Source organism: Cicer arietinum, chromosome 2, assembly GCF_000331145.2.
Source record: "Cicer arietinum cultivar CDC Frontier isolate Library 1 chromosome 2, Cicar.CDCFrontier_v2.0, whole genome shotgun sequence".
Classification (NCBI taxonomy): Eukaryota; Viridiplantae; Streptophyta; class Magnoliopsida; order Fabales; family Fabaceae; genus Cicer; species Cicer arietinum.
The window spans coordinates 12,334,302-12,348,136 of record NC_021161.2 but is presented as its reverse complement, the minus strand read 5'-3'; the positions used below and the strand labels follow the sequence as shown (position 1 = coordinate 12,348,136).

The 13,835-nt window shown below is 33.7% G+C and overlaps 2 protein-coding genes across 4 annotated transcripts; one reads left to right on the top strand and one right to left on the bottom strand.

Moving 5' to 3' along the window:
- The first annotated feature begins 264 nt into the window (after nucleotides 1-264).
- On the top strand, nucleotides 265-5,511 carry LOC101489243 (magnesium transporter MRS2-5). Its single transcript, XM_004490141.4, has 7 exons — nucleotides 265-424; nucleotides 1,131-1,691; nucleotides 2,856-2,926; nucleotides 4,333-4,461; nucleotides 4,555-4,893; nucleotides 4,985-5,032; nucleotides 5,140-5,511. The coding sequence occupies exons 2-7, from the start codon at nucleotides 1,262-1,264 to the stop codon at nucleotides 5,368-5,370; spliced, it is 1,248 nt and encodes a 415-aa protein (XP_004490198.1). The 5' UTR covers nucleotides 265-424; nucleotides 1,131-1,261; the 3' UTR covers nucleotides 5,371-5,511.
- On the bottom strand, nucleotides 5,039-13,030 carry LOC101489567 (probable inactive purple acid phosphatase 1). 3 transcript variants are annotated; one of them, XM_027331784.2, is made up of 13 exons: nucleotides 12,852-13,030; nucleotides 11,840-12,015; nucleotides 11,308-11,399; nucleotides 10,830-10,896; nucleotides 10,585-10,707; nucleotides 10,204-10,296; nucleotides 9,602-9,731; nucleotides 8,702-8,783; nucleotides 8,115-8,247; nucleotides 7,263-7,468; nucleotides 7,048-7,173; nucleotides 6,274-6,583; nucleotides 5,039-5,846 (listed from the first exon to the last, which is right to left on the bottom strand). In XM_027331784.2, exons 2-13 carry the CDS (start codon nucleotides 12,008-12,010, stop codon nucleotides 5,541-5,543), a joined length of 1,839 nt encoding a protein of 612 aa, XP_027187585.1. In that variant the 5' UTR covers nucleotides 12,011-12,015; nucleotides 12,852-13,030; the 3' UTR covers nucleotides 5,039-5,540. The 3 variants fall into 3 exon arrangements, with proteins under 3 accessions (XP_027187585.1, XP_004490199.1, XP_012568334.1); XM_004490142.4 differs by having other exon boundaries at nucleotides 11,840-12,012; nucleotides 12,852-13,029; XM_012712880.3 differs by lacking the exons at nucleotides 10,830-10,896; nucleotides 11,308-11,399 and having other exon boundaries at nucleotides 11,840-12,012; nucleotides 12,852-13,027.
- Between the last annotated feature and the right edge of the window lie 805 nt (nucleotides 13,031-13,835).

The window sequence follows — 13,835 nt, the reverse complement described above, 5'->3', positions numbered from 1 at the left end:
GAGTTATGGTTAGTCAGATATAGTGATTTTTTTTATGTGAGTTATGAAATGAGTTGAATGTTGATGAATGTGAGTTATGAATTAATAAATATGTAACATTGATAAAAGGGCATTTTGAGTATTTTCATTTTTTATTTTTATAATTTGAGGGGTGTGAGTAGCAATTTGAGGGGTGTTGGTAGCATTATTATTAAATTTATTATTCCACTAAATCAATTACTTTATAATCCAGTCACTACTAATCAAAATAGATTCCTTCAAAATAATTTTTGTGGTGGTAGATAAAATCACAACCGAAATTTGTCTTCACTAAAATTTATTTAAACCAAACAACAAATCACAAGTAGATGGTGATTCACCAAATCACCGAATCGATAGTCTTCAACGTCTCTGCTCTGCGATAATCTATTCATTCATCTTTCAGGTAACCACTGCCACACAGCTTCACTGTTTTTCCTTTTCGGGTTTCAATTTTTCCACCATTATTTGCTTGTTTTGCATTTATATTGCAAAAGGTTATATTTCGTTTGAAACTAAGGGATTTTTAGTGTGAGATTTACTCCGAATTTGTTGAATTGCACTGTTTCATATTGTTTCTTAGTAATTAGGTTGAAGTTCTTGATCTGAACTGTTAATTTAGACACAGCAATAGAATTAGCTTCTACTCATGAAAATGAGTACAAGTTCTGTTGTGCATTGAAGCTCGATCCACACGTGTGAGGTTTCTTTTATTCATAAATTGAAAGAAAAATTCATGAAACTCAGCTATCTTGTTTAAGTTTGTTGGCCAACTTTTTGTCTTTATTTTTTTATAATTTAAAGAGGTCGGTTTTAAACACCGGAACTCCTTTGTTCTTAAATATAAGCAAAAAGTCGAATGTATTTTGTCTGAATACATTCAACTTTTTGTTTATATTTAAGAATGGAGGGAGTAATTAACATCGGTTGGTATTTTTTTCCTTTTATGTTTGTTTCCTTTTTTTATTGATTGTTTCCCTTTTTTATTGATTTCTTAGTTAAGATTAAAGGTTTCAGTCACATTCAATTTATGACCTGTTTTGTTAAGTTTTTCCTCTTCAGCATTATTGTTCTAACAAACACATTTGTTCTTTCTTATCTTCTTACTATAGGTTTTACTATGACAAAATGCATATTGTTTAAAGGTTTTGACCGAAAGGACTAGATAGAAAATGGTGATGAGGACTACCTCATCTGAAAAAGTACTGTCTCAGAACTGCAAGTGAGAAAAACATAAAATGCTATGGAAGAAACACACGGCCAGTATTATCTTTCCGGTCTACCCGAGTCTTCGTTATCTCATGACAGTAGTGAGAGGTACGATTTTAACAGGCAAGTGAATCGTGGGGCTGGTATATCAGGTCTGAAGAAGAGAGGTCATGGAACTCGGTCTTGGATAAAAATTGATCAGAATGGAAATTCTGAGACTGTGACACTTGACAAGGCTACTATTATGAGACATTGTTCTTTGCCTTCTAGAGATCTTCGACTATTGGATCCTATGTTTATTTATCCTTCTTCAATATTAGGAAGGGAGATGGCTATTGTAGTCAACCTTGAGCAAATTCGGTGTGTAATCACAGCCGATGAAGTCATCCTGATGAATTCATTGGATGGTACTGTTGGTCAGTACAGGTCAGAGTTATGCAATCGACTCCGGAGAGAAAAATCTGGTAAGGATGGTACCTCTTTGCTATAAATAAAATAAACTAAAATACATTTAGGAGCTCGGAAAACTGGTGGGAAAAATGTCATACAAGTATCTAGGTTCATTAACCATGGATACTGACATTGACATATCGACACCAATAATAAAATGAATTAATTGAATGTAATAAAAAATGCCAGACCGGCACGTGCCAATTACCGGGACACACTTTCAATTAGAGCTGTTGATGCTCCATAGGTACCTGATATTTTGTATGATTGTATCTGAGTTATAGCACTATTAGGAAATAGGAAAGGATGCAGAGTAATGAGAGGAAGGCATTGACACTGAGTGATGCAAAATGCGATGTCTTTTCTTGGGAACAATTTGAAAACTTCAATTGAATATGATACTTTGATAGGAACCTGAATAATGGCCTGAAACAGAGGTAGGCCTTGCTGCAAAGAGGCCTGTTATATGGAGGGTTTATTCTAGAAGAAAGAAAGTGGCCAAGAGAGAGAGAAGGAGAAGTTGGTTAATGAGGTGGCAGTAGGTCCCATGTGATTCTGTTATGGAGGTATATGTACAGAGGGGGACGTGGGAGAATGGGGGGAGGAGATTAATCATTAGCTTATTAGTGCTTTAGGAGAATAGCTATTCTCCGGTTAGGAGCTAGGCTCTAGAATTATCCTTTGTATTGGTTTCTTGTTCTTATTTCCATTAATACACATATCCATTTACTCCATTGATACCATGGATACTAACACTGACACATCGACACCAATAATAATTTGAGAAAATAAATTAATTGGATGTAATCAAAAGTGTCGGACATCTACACATGTCGATTACCGGGACACACTTTCAATTAGAGGTGTTGGTGCTCCATAGGTACCTGATATTTTGTATGACTGTATCTAAGTTGTAGCACTATTAGGCAATAGGAAAGGATGAAGAGTAATGAAAGGAAGGCATGAGAGGAAGGCATTGACATTGAGTGATGTGAAATGTGATATCTTTTCTTGGGAACAATTTGAAAACTTCAATTGAATATGATACTTCTTCAGCGCTCAAAAGCTGTTGTGAGTTATTGCTCCAACTGAGCTATTTGGAGTGATCTTTAAAATAGATTTTCGATGGAGGTAATTAAGGCATAGAATTGCTTACCGTGTCTTTAATTTTTGAACAGATGATCTTCCCTTTGAACTTAGGGCACTAGAGTTGGCTCTGGAATTGACATGCACATCTTTAGATGCTCAGGTATATTAATTGACCAGAAACTCTACTTTTTGGGTCCACATTTTTGGCTGTGAATCTGTGATAATATATATTTTCTGCAGTATTTTTACATTAAAATTGGCAGCAATGATTTTATATGCTTGCCTATTTTGTTTAAATTATGTAGTTGTTTATTACCAGAATTTCATTACACATCCTATGCCTTTTCCTGCAATTTCAGACTATTCACAAAATGGTGAGTACACTTAATGGACTGTCTGCAATCTTTTTCATTATTCACTTCAAACAAAATGGAGGCTGCTCAAATCTCTAGGATTAGTTTTGTAGCACTGAGATGTAGGGAGAGAACATAATGATCAGGAAAATCTGAAACTCTAGGATTAGTTTTGTAGCACTGACATGTAGTGATAAAAAGTTAACAAAATAAATTTGTTATTTCTTAGTTTTTTTAAAACAGAAAGCTGTTTTTGAAAAGCTAATCAAACCTACTCAGTCTTTTTGGCTATGTATGTTGAAAGAAATAAGGATGGACCTATCAAGGCTGACCCAACACTTATTGAGGCCTAAAGCAAATTATAAAATATGGCCTTAATAAAAAAATAAAATAGTGACATTTTTTATACTAACAACAATGTACTATAATTTTATTTAAATTCTAACTTTCTTGTTTGTGAGATACAACATAATTTAATTAAATGTCAATGCTTGTATTTTTTTTATAATTCTGAGGCCTTTACTTGTTGCACTACTAAAATATTTTTATTTTTTTAAGGCCTAAATATACATGAAAAATTAAATTTTTTCGGAGGCCTAAAGCCTTGCTTTACTAACTTGGCCCTTGGGCCAGCCCTGGGGCCTATTTACCATTGTAGCGTACCCTCTTGTAAATATAGAGCAAGACTATCTATTATAGACCTGCGAAAGTGGAGTGCGTATCCTCTACCTATATGGCGATACACTATCGAGATATATCTACGGAGTACCCAAAGCTGTTTTTACAAAAAAAAAAATGATATGGCCTAGTACGCTGCGGCACACTGTCGACTTGCTGCGGATATGCCGTCGGCACAGCGTCGTACCATATCCTTTAATTTAAGTGAATGACATATATATCGCTGTATCAGATATGTATTGTATCCTTATTGTTTCTGTACATCATAGATCCCACTCTTCCCTAGACCCCATCAAAGTGGGATTACATTACCAGGTTGTCTTTTTTAATAAAATTCAACAACTCCAAACTTGTTTTAATTTGGGTTTTGTAAAATGATATCAGTGTTTGATCTTAGGTAACTGTCTGCTTTTATCTTTCAGAATTCAACATTATATAGCTTTCTAAATAAGAATTTATTGAATAAGATACCAGCTATTTGTGCATAAGAAACTGTCATCTTGAATCCCTTATATTAATGATATTGATTTGATAGGTAAATGAACTAGAAATGGAAATCTATCCTGTGCTAGATGAACTGGCCTCATCTATCAGTACTCTCAATCTGGAACGTGTTCGAAGATTTAAAGGTCACCTCCTTGCTTTGACTCAGCGAGTTCAGAAGGTTGATCATCGTGAAACTCTCATCCTTAATTATAATTTATTTTCTTTCTAACTTTTTACAACATGCAACTAGTAACTTAAGTTTAGTTATCAGGTTCGTGATGAAATAGAACATCTCATGGATGACGATGGCGACATGGCTGAGATGTGCTTGACTGAGAAAAGGAAAAGATCAGATACCTACCCTTCAAATGATTGTTTTCAAACTCGTACATTATCAGGTAATATGACTTCCAAATCAGCTCCTGTTTCACCAGAGAGGTCACTTAGCGGGGTCCAGATGCTGCAAAGAACGTTCAGCAGCTTTGGAAATTCTAGTAAATACGGTAGTTTATCTGGTTCGACTGACAATGATGAAAGGATTCAGCCGCTGGAGATGTTGCTCGAAGCATACTTTATCGCCATTGATCATACACTTAATACGTTATTGTCGGTATGAGAAGTTTGACTTTATTCAGAGCTGTACTTTTAGAATTTACTCACATTGCTTATCTTCATTGATAATACTCTTGCTGATAATGCAGCTCAAAGAATACATCGATGACACAGAAGATTTTATCAACATAAAATTGGTAAGCTAAGATTAACAATTAGCAACATTCTTCAATTACTCTATTTGTTTGATATATTCTAAACTATATAAATCAGGGACCATCACTTGACACACTATCTATTACAGGGAAATATTCAAAACCGCCTGATACAGTTTGAGTTGCTTCTTACAGCAGCTACATTGGTAGCTGCAGTATTTGCCACCGTGGCAGGAATATTTGGAATGAACTTTGAAACCTCAGTTTTTGACTACTCAACTGGATTCCATTTGGTTTTGGTAGTCACAGGAATTGCTTGTGTATCATTGTATTTCGCCTTATTATTCTATTTTAGATACAAAAAAGTGCTTCCAGCATAAAAATTCAATAACAGTGAAATTGATTGTGCATTCTATCAAAGCCAACTTGGTCAAGATGACAGGCTTAGAAGCTGTATTGTATATACATATTTATATTATCTGTTTGTGGAAGATAATCCATGTGCTGCTTTCGCATGGCTAGATGCATTGAAGCTGTCGCTTTTCATCAATTAAAATGCCATTGTTGAGCTAGGACAACTATCCATGGCGCAAGCCAAGATGTCTCTATAATCCCGTGATATTTTGAATGAGTCATAAACCTTCCCATCTCTGCTCTTCTTGTACTCAAACAACAAAGTTGAATGATCAAATGCAGTTAGTTTCACAAATCCGTAATCATAGTCTTTAAAGATGCTCCATATGGTTTTGAGATAAGTAAATGTTGAAAGGCTTGCTCCTCCACCACCAGCAACAATATGTATGGTCCCATTTAAGGTTCCCTTGTAGTTGTGTTTCTCTTCACTGGTGCAGATATTCTATATCAACATGTAAAAGATAAAGAGAAATAAACACTTTTTAGTAGAGAGAATATGCATTTCACACCTAATTGCAGGTTTAAATGAGACTATTTGTGGCACGTAGTATGGTATTATTATTATGCTGGAAAGCCAATTCCAATTAAACACCTAAAGCTTAATTTGGGTTATGTTTTGGTTCACAACTTCACATTATTATTGCCGACGAAAAAAATATTTTGATCTTTGTATTTATTATCATATAAGGAAAATAAGGATATTATCTCCTAAAATTGTGTTCTATAATTATTGCTCTGATCCTATATAAAATCAAAACTGCTGTGTAGTTCAAACACACGGTATCACCTAGTCTCTTATTTTCTTTCATTCAACATAGTCTTATATTAAAAAATTTAAGGGTGGATGAAGTGCTGAAAGTTGAAGAAACCTGGTATATGGGACATGTTCTCTCATAATTATGCACATGGCCATAGATGGCAATGTCCACCTTGTATTTCTGCCACAACTTTTGAAGGCTCTCTCTCCCCATTGGTTCAGCAAATGATCCCTCTTCTGCATAACAAATGCAAGAAGAGTAACCGAGTACCCGATGAGCAACGAAGATTAGCCATGGCTGTTTTTGCCGGTCAACCGATGCCAAACAATGCTCAATGAACTTATATTGTTCTGTTCCTTCTCTCCAATCATGTTCAGTGTCAGCAACACAGAAACGGAACATGCCATAGTCAATTGAATACCTGGCAACAGTAGAAAAATGAGACACGTTCCAAACAAGTCTGTTGATCATTCTCTGCCCAAAACTTTGAAACCAAAAGCATGAGTGAGCTTTGTTTGCATCAGCATGATTTTAAATATAGTGGTTTTGTAAAATCATGTTACAAAGCTTAAAATGAAGATGTTTGGTTGTTTTTACTCATAAAGTAAGTTTGATGTAAGACATAGTGTAAAATTTTAAACACAATACAAACTTTTAATCACTCTCAATCAAATTGAAGTTTAAAGACAAAATCAATTGTGTAATAGAAACCAAACACTTGTATTTGCTACTAAAAGCATATTTGACAAGAGCAAATCAATTCAACATCAATTCACAATGAAAGTTTCACCTTTCAATCATATTAATTCATGTTGACTGTGCTCATATCACGGCAAATCTTTAAACCTGACAGAAGGTAACCTTTTCTCTGAAAAAATAACATACCAGAATTTAGCCCTGTTTGAAGCAGGGACATAGAACATAGTCTCAGCCAGTACACCACATTCTCCTCCAGAATCCATGTTCCCATAAAAGGATCCTGTCCCCGGCCAGTCGCGCTCATGGTTCCCACTGGAAAATAGAATTATAAGAATATCATGTTATTATTAAAAGAAAAAACTTCCTTGACTAATTCTTTAGGGCATGCCATAAAAGAAAACCTTGCAATCATGTAAGGCACAACTGATGCAATTGGCTCCACCTGTGCTGTAAATTGATCCCACTGAGAAATATATCCATTTGCATAACATATATCTCCAATATGGAAAACCATGTCAATGTTTTCTAAGTCCTGGATAAGCTGCTGGGTAGTGTTAATGGAACCTTGCTGGAAATTGTTGTATTCATTAGAACCATCCACTTCCGCCTGCACCATAGTATGATTACAGTTCACATCTAGGACAACAGAATCTCATAATCAAGTTGAAATACAGGCACTCAATATATCTTGCAGGCAAATCATTATAATCTTAATAATAGTTAAACGACATTGAAACCACAACAAATGCAATCCACTATCCATCTAATCATAAATTGCAGACTCCATCATGTGATACGACCAAAATATTGCAGTTGCGGAAATATCCTCAACAGCATCAATCAGTCTGCAATTGCACCGTGATAGTATATCACAGGAAAATCTGCCTCGCAATACTGCAACGACTGCATTGAGTCGCAACCGGCTGCAACGGACTATATGGTGCTCACAAATTATTTTTCTATCTTTCTCTTTCTTTATATCACAGATGTAGAGTGTAGGATCAGAGATATTTTAAAGTAATAGTGAGTTGATAATGAGATAGATGAGATTTCATATATAAAAAAGGAGATGTGTGATTTTTAAAAGAAATAATAAAATATAATTTTTGGTGCAAAAGAAAAAAGTCACACTCCAACAATATGAATTGTAACAAATGCAGTATCCATAATCGCAATGCAGCAACCGCGACCGCATCTGCACGTTCAAATATATGCATTAATTTATATTATTCATATCAGTTCAAAGTTCAAACCTTCCCCATATCACCAAATATGACTACACGTTGTAAAGACTTCTGCCCAGGAAAAGGAGCTGCTCTAAACTGATACTGTTTACTCCAAATGTATGTTCCATTGTTGAGTCTGTGTCCTATCTTGTACTCATAACTGCACAATTCTCAGAAAGCAAAATGAGCAACGATTCTCTTAAACTGAACATATATCATGATTCATGACAGAATTATAACAATCTTATTAATATTAAATAGAAAAGACAACACAATATGTATTTTATAACTTCTATTTAATTTGGTTACTCAATAACAATGCAAATTTTTTATTTACTTTTCCAACTTTTCTAAAGGCGGAGATGAAATTTATAGCAGATAATGACTGTACAACAAAAAGAACAAAACGATATATAAAACTATATCACATAAAAAAAGATGGCTCCAGAATGAAGTTTTCACAAAATTAATGAGAAAGGTTATCAAAGATGAAGAAACAATAACAAAATTAGATTATAAGATTTGTGTGTAGTTGTTGGCATATACCTTGAAAAGTATTTAATACTATTAACCAGTGCATACAATTCAGCCAGTATAAGCTAGAAATAACATACATTATGTTTGGCCTCAGTTCTTTCAGGTAGCTGGTGTGTATGTATCCTGGGTCACGCCATCCTACTGATTTTGCCGGTGCACCTGTTCATATATTGATAGTCCTAGTGAGTGATGAGCAACATTGTTGGAATAAAACATTCACTAAACAAAACATATTGAGAAAACTGATGATCCTATTGGTAGCTTAATTAATCACTTGTTAAAGGATATATCAGAAATATGTCTGACATGAATTCAGACGTCTAAGAAAAAATCAACACTTTATTATGTAACATCAAACTCTGTTGTGTTACCATTTTTAAATCCTTGTCATATCCCGTATTTGTATCATTGTTTATGTCCGTGTTTCTTAGGTCAAAGGAAATTAGATGACAATAAACTTTCACTTGAAGGAATTGAGTTTGACATATAAAGAACTGATACATACAAGAACAACGGACATGAAAATGACACTAATACTGATAGGATAGATACCAGTAAGTGACTGATTGTAAACATGTATTTTGGTGTCGGACACTGAATACACCTTCAATTTGAAGTGTTAATCTACACAGAGTTTGACACAGTGATGACACCTTTTGGTCAACTGGTTCTTTGAGACAAATATTATAACAACGAACAATTCAAATTCCATTTATGATAGAAAAATATCAAATATAGCTTTGTCTCCTATTTGAAGAGATTTGCATGGGAAAACAAAGTGAAAGAAACAAAATGAAAATAAAGTGAAAATTTTGTAATTAAAATTGAAAACAAAATATGTTTTCTCAAACCAAACACATCTTTACTGTATTGTGCTTATTGATTTCAAATCCCATGGTCAAATAGTTAGTACAAAAGTTCCAATCATAAGATATATCTCAACTGTATAAATTCAAAGGTAAGAAGACATGACTTACCACATAAGCTATCACGAGTGAAAGTCAGTGTCCCAGCAGGTGAATGTACGTGATCTTCTCCTTTTGGACCCCATTCAACAACAGGTTCAGCATCACTGATCCCATATCCACTTGTCCATGTTACAGTCATCTATTTTAAGTGATAATATATTAATATTTTAATTTGATAAAATGAAAGAATTAGTCACAGTAATAAAAGGAAATGGAATACATAATTTTTTTTACAAATTAACTTAGAGATATAATAGCAGCATGATGGATGCTTTTGTTCAGATTTGGTTGCCTGTAGTTGGCAATGCACACATTCTCGCAGTAAGCATGTTGACGGCTGTTGAATTGAGATAAAAAGGTCTAGATTTCAAACTCAGTACTTTAATTCTTTTAAAATAAAATAGAAAATATCAAAACCTGTATTGGAAACTAGACCACTCAATCTTGATCTAATGGCTACCGACGTGCTGACTGCGTGGAATTGCCGACTGCAAACAATCATGATCTGCTTTCGTTCTTCACATACCATTTGCTCATTCAGGAAACTTCCTTAAATATGAGATGTCAAGTGTTCATACTGTAAGCAGTTTAGGACAGAAGAAGTAACTTACCTCATTCCATGATTTTCCTAGTGCTAGACGAGGGTAAACTGGAGCATTTGGATTTGCAAAAGATATTTTATTGGACACTGCCACTAGCTTTGGCTATCAACAGGTAAATAGAAACAAATAAGAGATTGCATTTAGCAATATTATGATAGATGTGAGAACTAGAAGCTTATGAGGGAATTAAAAGCATTATCTCTCAACCCACAAAGTAGCCAGAAAGAAAGGATTTATTAACTTGTATCAAGGAAAAGAGAAGAGGCAAATATTTTCTCATGGACCTAGTCAACACCAAAATAATTAGCAGATAAAATTTGATTTGTAATAGAATCTTAGAAAACTAACATCAACATGGTCATGCTAGTTCAAACTAATGATGTGGCTTACATTTGATAAGCCACCAGAAAACAGTGCAAATGAGAAATCTGATCTCTGATTAATCAACTGAAGCTTCAGAAACCCCTTTCCGGTTATTTTGTACTGAGGATTCAAGTAACTTGCATTTTGAAACTGCAAAATGGAAGAAACATACATTAGACCATCACTTCAATTCTTTCTATCTTAACTTTCCCAGTTTGGTAAATTCTTTACAAGAATTTAGTTCACGTTAGTTGTTACATCCACACATGTACCTTAATGGGTGCAGAACACAATAGTGGTGGAAAAATCCTAACATTTTCTTTTGGACATGTTGAAGCACTGAAATGCACAAAACAAGAATAACTTTAGTTGGTGGACTAAAGAGAAATTCAAGTTTGATTGGATGGCATGGACACCGGACACATGTAATCAATGTGTCGGTGTCAGACACCAACACATGTAATCAACGTGTCGGTGTCAGACACCAACACATGTTGGATACAAGGACATGCCTTCGATAAGAAGTGTCGGTGCTACATTGGTCGCAGATCGCGTAAAATAGCAGTTTGATCAAATTCTGTTACACTATAGCTCAATAGCGGCTATATGACAATACTTTGTACTAACTTGCGTATCACAGTACAATAGTGATTTGTGCAAATGCGGCTATGCAACAGCGCTATTTGCGGCTAAAATTGTGGAGCCGGTTTTTTGGCTAAACTATAGAGATGAACAGATATTGAACTTGACCTAAAGTTTGCAGGAGAAAACACTCCAATCCAATCATCAGTTGAAGGAATTGGAGAACTGTATTCTATAGTTACCCATTCTGCAATTTGTCCCTACAAAAGAATCAACTAAACTTAGATGAGAAATAAGAAAACAAGGAAAAATAATTAGAAGCAGAAAAGATAGGTAACCACCAAGTGAAGTTACAAATCAAGGAAATTCTATGGTAGACCAGTGTCACCCGAAACTCTACTAATAAAGATCGAAGATACTCTTCAAAAGTATAATTTAATGACTCTTGCTGAGACGGTGGCCAGATCAGTGATAATTCGAGGCAAATTGAGTTTTGAGACACATTTATTTGTCCTTATTTTTTCTCACTGCCATCAAACTAGTCATTGTTTCATTCATAAAAACTAGGAAGACCATTAAATTATACTTTCAAATAATATCCTTGATGGTTATTGGTGTTTTGAGTGACTTTTAAGTACTAGTTCACACCGATATATTATTGATGATGAACTTACATTTCACAAAAACTGTTGAAACTTACTTGTAGTCCAAGAAGTGATGGAGATGCTTTGATGTGAGCAAGGTCAAGAAGGGATAATGTTGCCTTATGAATATTAACTTTTGAGAGAGGCTGTTTTCCATGCGACCATACCTTTTGGAGCAATGAACAAACCAGCAGAAATGCCAAGAAGACTAACTTGGCTTCCCTCATCTCTGCTTCATATTTAAGAATTATATTCTGATTAATTAGGAATGTATGTAATTATGATAGACAATTATATAACTGTTCAAATACATTTAAATTATTTTTAGAAATATTTTTTAATTTATAAACGAAAAACAAGTTCTTTTCTCTCTTTAGAATTTGATTGGGAGGAAAATTTTAGAGGAGAGAAACTAATTTATTTTTCTTTTTAAAATCAATCAAACTATAAAATGTTTCTAAGAGAAAGAATGAATTCTGATTAAAATATTATATAAACATATATGATGTTTATTCTTTAATTTTTTTTTCAAGATCAAATAAATATTAAATTATAGACTAGTTTTCCAAAACTCTCTCCTCTAAAATTCTCCTCTAAACAGCCCTTAAATCCTAAACAATGAATATTGAAAATGAAAGAATTTAATGACTTTATTCAAACAATAATTTTTACAACGAAGGAAATTCAAATGAATTAGTTGAAATTCTCTTAAATTTTGAATTCTTTCGTTTAAACACACAATCTTAACAAATTTTGTATCTGCTTTAACTCAATTCTATAAAACCATCTTATAAAGTGCTAATCCTTGCAAAAACTTTATGAGCACTACTTGTAGTCTTAAACATATATCTCTCTAGGAAATGTGAGACTATACCTATCCATTCTTTAAAACAATTAAGGCTTCTAGTGGTAAACCTCAATTGAAGTGAAATTTCCAACATAATCTTTGATAGAAAAACATTCCTATATCTTTCCTCAACTCACTAAAAAAGTAATATGTACAAAAACAGAAGGGGTGAGGGGTCATGGAATATGTAAATTAACTAAAAGTTTATAAAGTTCACTCACCGGTTAATTAATTATCTGAAAGGAGTTTTGATTTGTGGTGTGGGGAGAGATAGTCTCCAAGAGGAATATTGGGGAGAACGAAAATAAAGATACCACTCTCAGTCTAATGTTTTAATACCATGACATAGAGGGATAATTTAGATGCTCCACTTAACGTAATATATATATCTAATGATGGATGTTTCTGAGTTTAATTTCAACCTGTAGCATACTTTTTGGTAAAGTAATGCAAAAGTTTATGAAAAGAACACATATTATAGAAAAATATAAAATTATTTTTGTTTGTTGTTAAAAAAAAGGTTTTATTCGACAATTGGTAATTGATAAGTCATGTGATAGGGAAATAATGAAAAACAAAATATAGGTTATGTTTTAGTTCTCTGTCCAAAATCATAAATAGGTATGGGATTAAGATTCTCTCATTTTTTCTTTATTATCCATCACCATATTATCATCATCATAGCATTACCATCTTTGAATCACCATCATTGAATCACCATTATCGCATCACCATCATCTTTGAATCTTCATCTGCTTCGTTCAACCATGGTGTCATCTTCGTCTGCAACAAACTGAACTCGTTTTCAATTTCCTAAATGTGGGTGTAGGAATGTCATGCGTATATTTATTTTTAACAATGATGAAAACACTAAACGACGATTTTGGAGATGTCATCATAAGGATCTGAGTAATTTTTCTTAAATATATTATTTTCATGTTTATTCTTTGTAGCTATAGTTTATATTTACTGAGTTTAATGTTTTGTTTTGTTTTTGTTTGTAGACCCTTATAGTTGTCAATTATTTGTTGGTAATTCGATGTTGGTGATCTGGTAATGGTGCCGATGATAGAAAAATGAGGGCAGAACCCTAATCTCGAACTTATTTCTAATTTTGAATTGTGGGACTAAAATATAACACCTTCAATTTTCTTTTATTTCTTTTTTAATCCATTTTTTTAATTGTTTAATTTATTCTTCTACCA

Bases quoted from the DNA above. Each gene is read 5' to 3' on its own strand.
- LOC101489243 (XM_004490141.4), top strand. From the start codon at position 1,262: ATGGAAGAAACACACGGCCAGTATTATCTTTCCGGTCTACCCGAGTCT. The intron at 1,692-2,855 runs GTAAGGATGGTA...ATTTTTGAACAG, and splicing joins ACTCCGGAGAGAAAAATCTG to ATGATCTTCCCTTTGAACTT. The intron at 2,927-4,332 runs GTATATTAATTG...TTGATTTGATAG, and splicing joins GCACATCTTTAGATGCTCAG to GTAAATGAACTAGAAATGGA.
- LOC101489567 (XM_027331784.2), bottom strand. From the start codon at position 12,010: ATGAGGGAAGCCAAGTTAGTCTTCTTGGCATTTCTGCTGGTTTGTTCA. The intron at 9,732-10,203 runs GTAAGTTACTTC...CACTTAAAATAG, and splicing joins TAGGAAAATCATGGAATGAG to ATGACTGTAACATGGACAAG. The intron at 6,584-7,047 runs GTATGTTATTTT...TACTGTTGCCAG, and splicing joins TCAAACAGGGCTAAATTCTG to GTATTCAATTGACTATGGCA.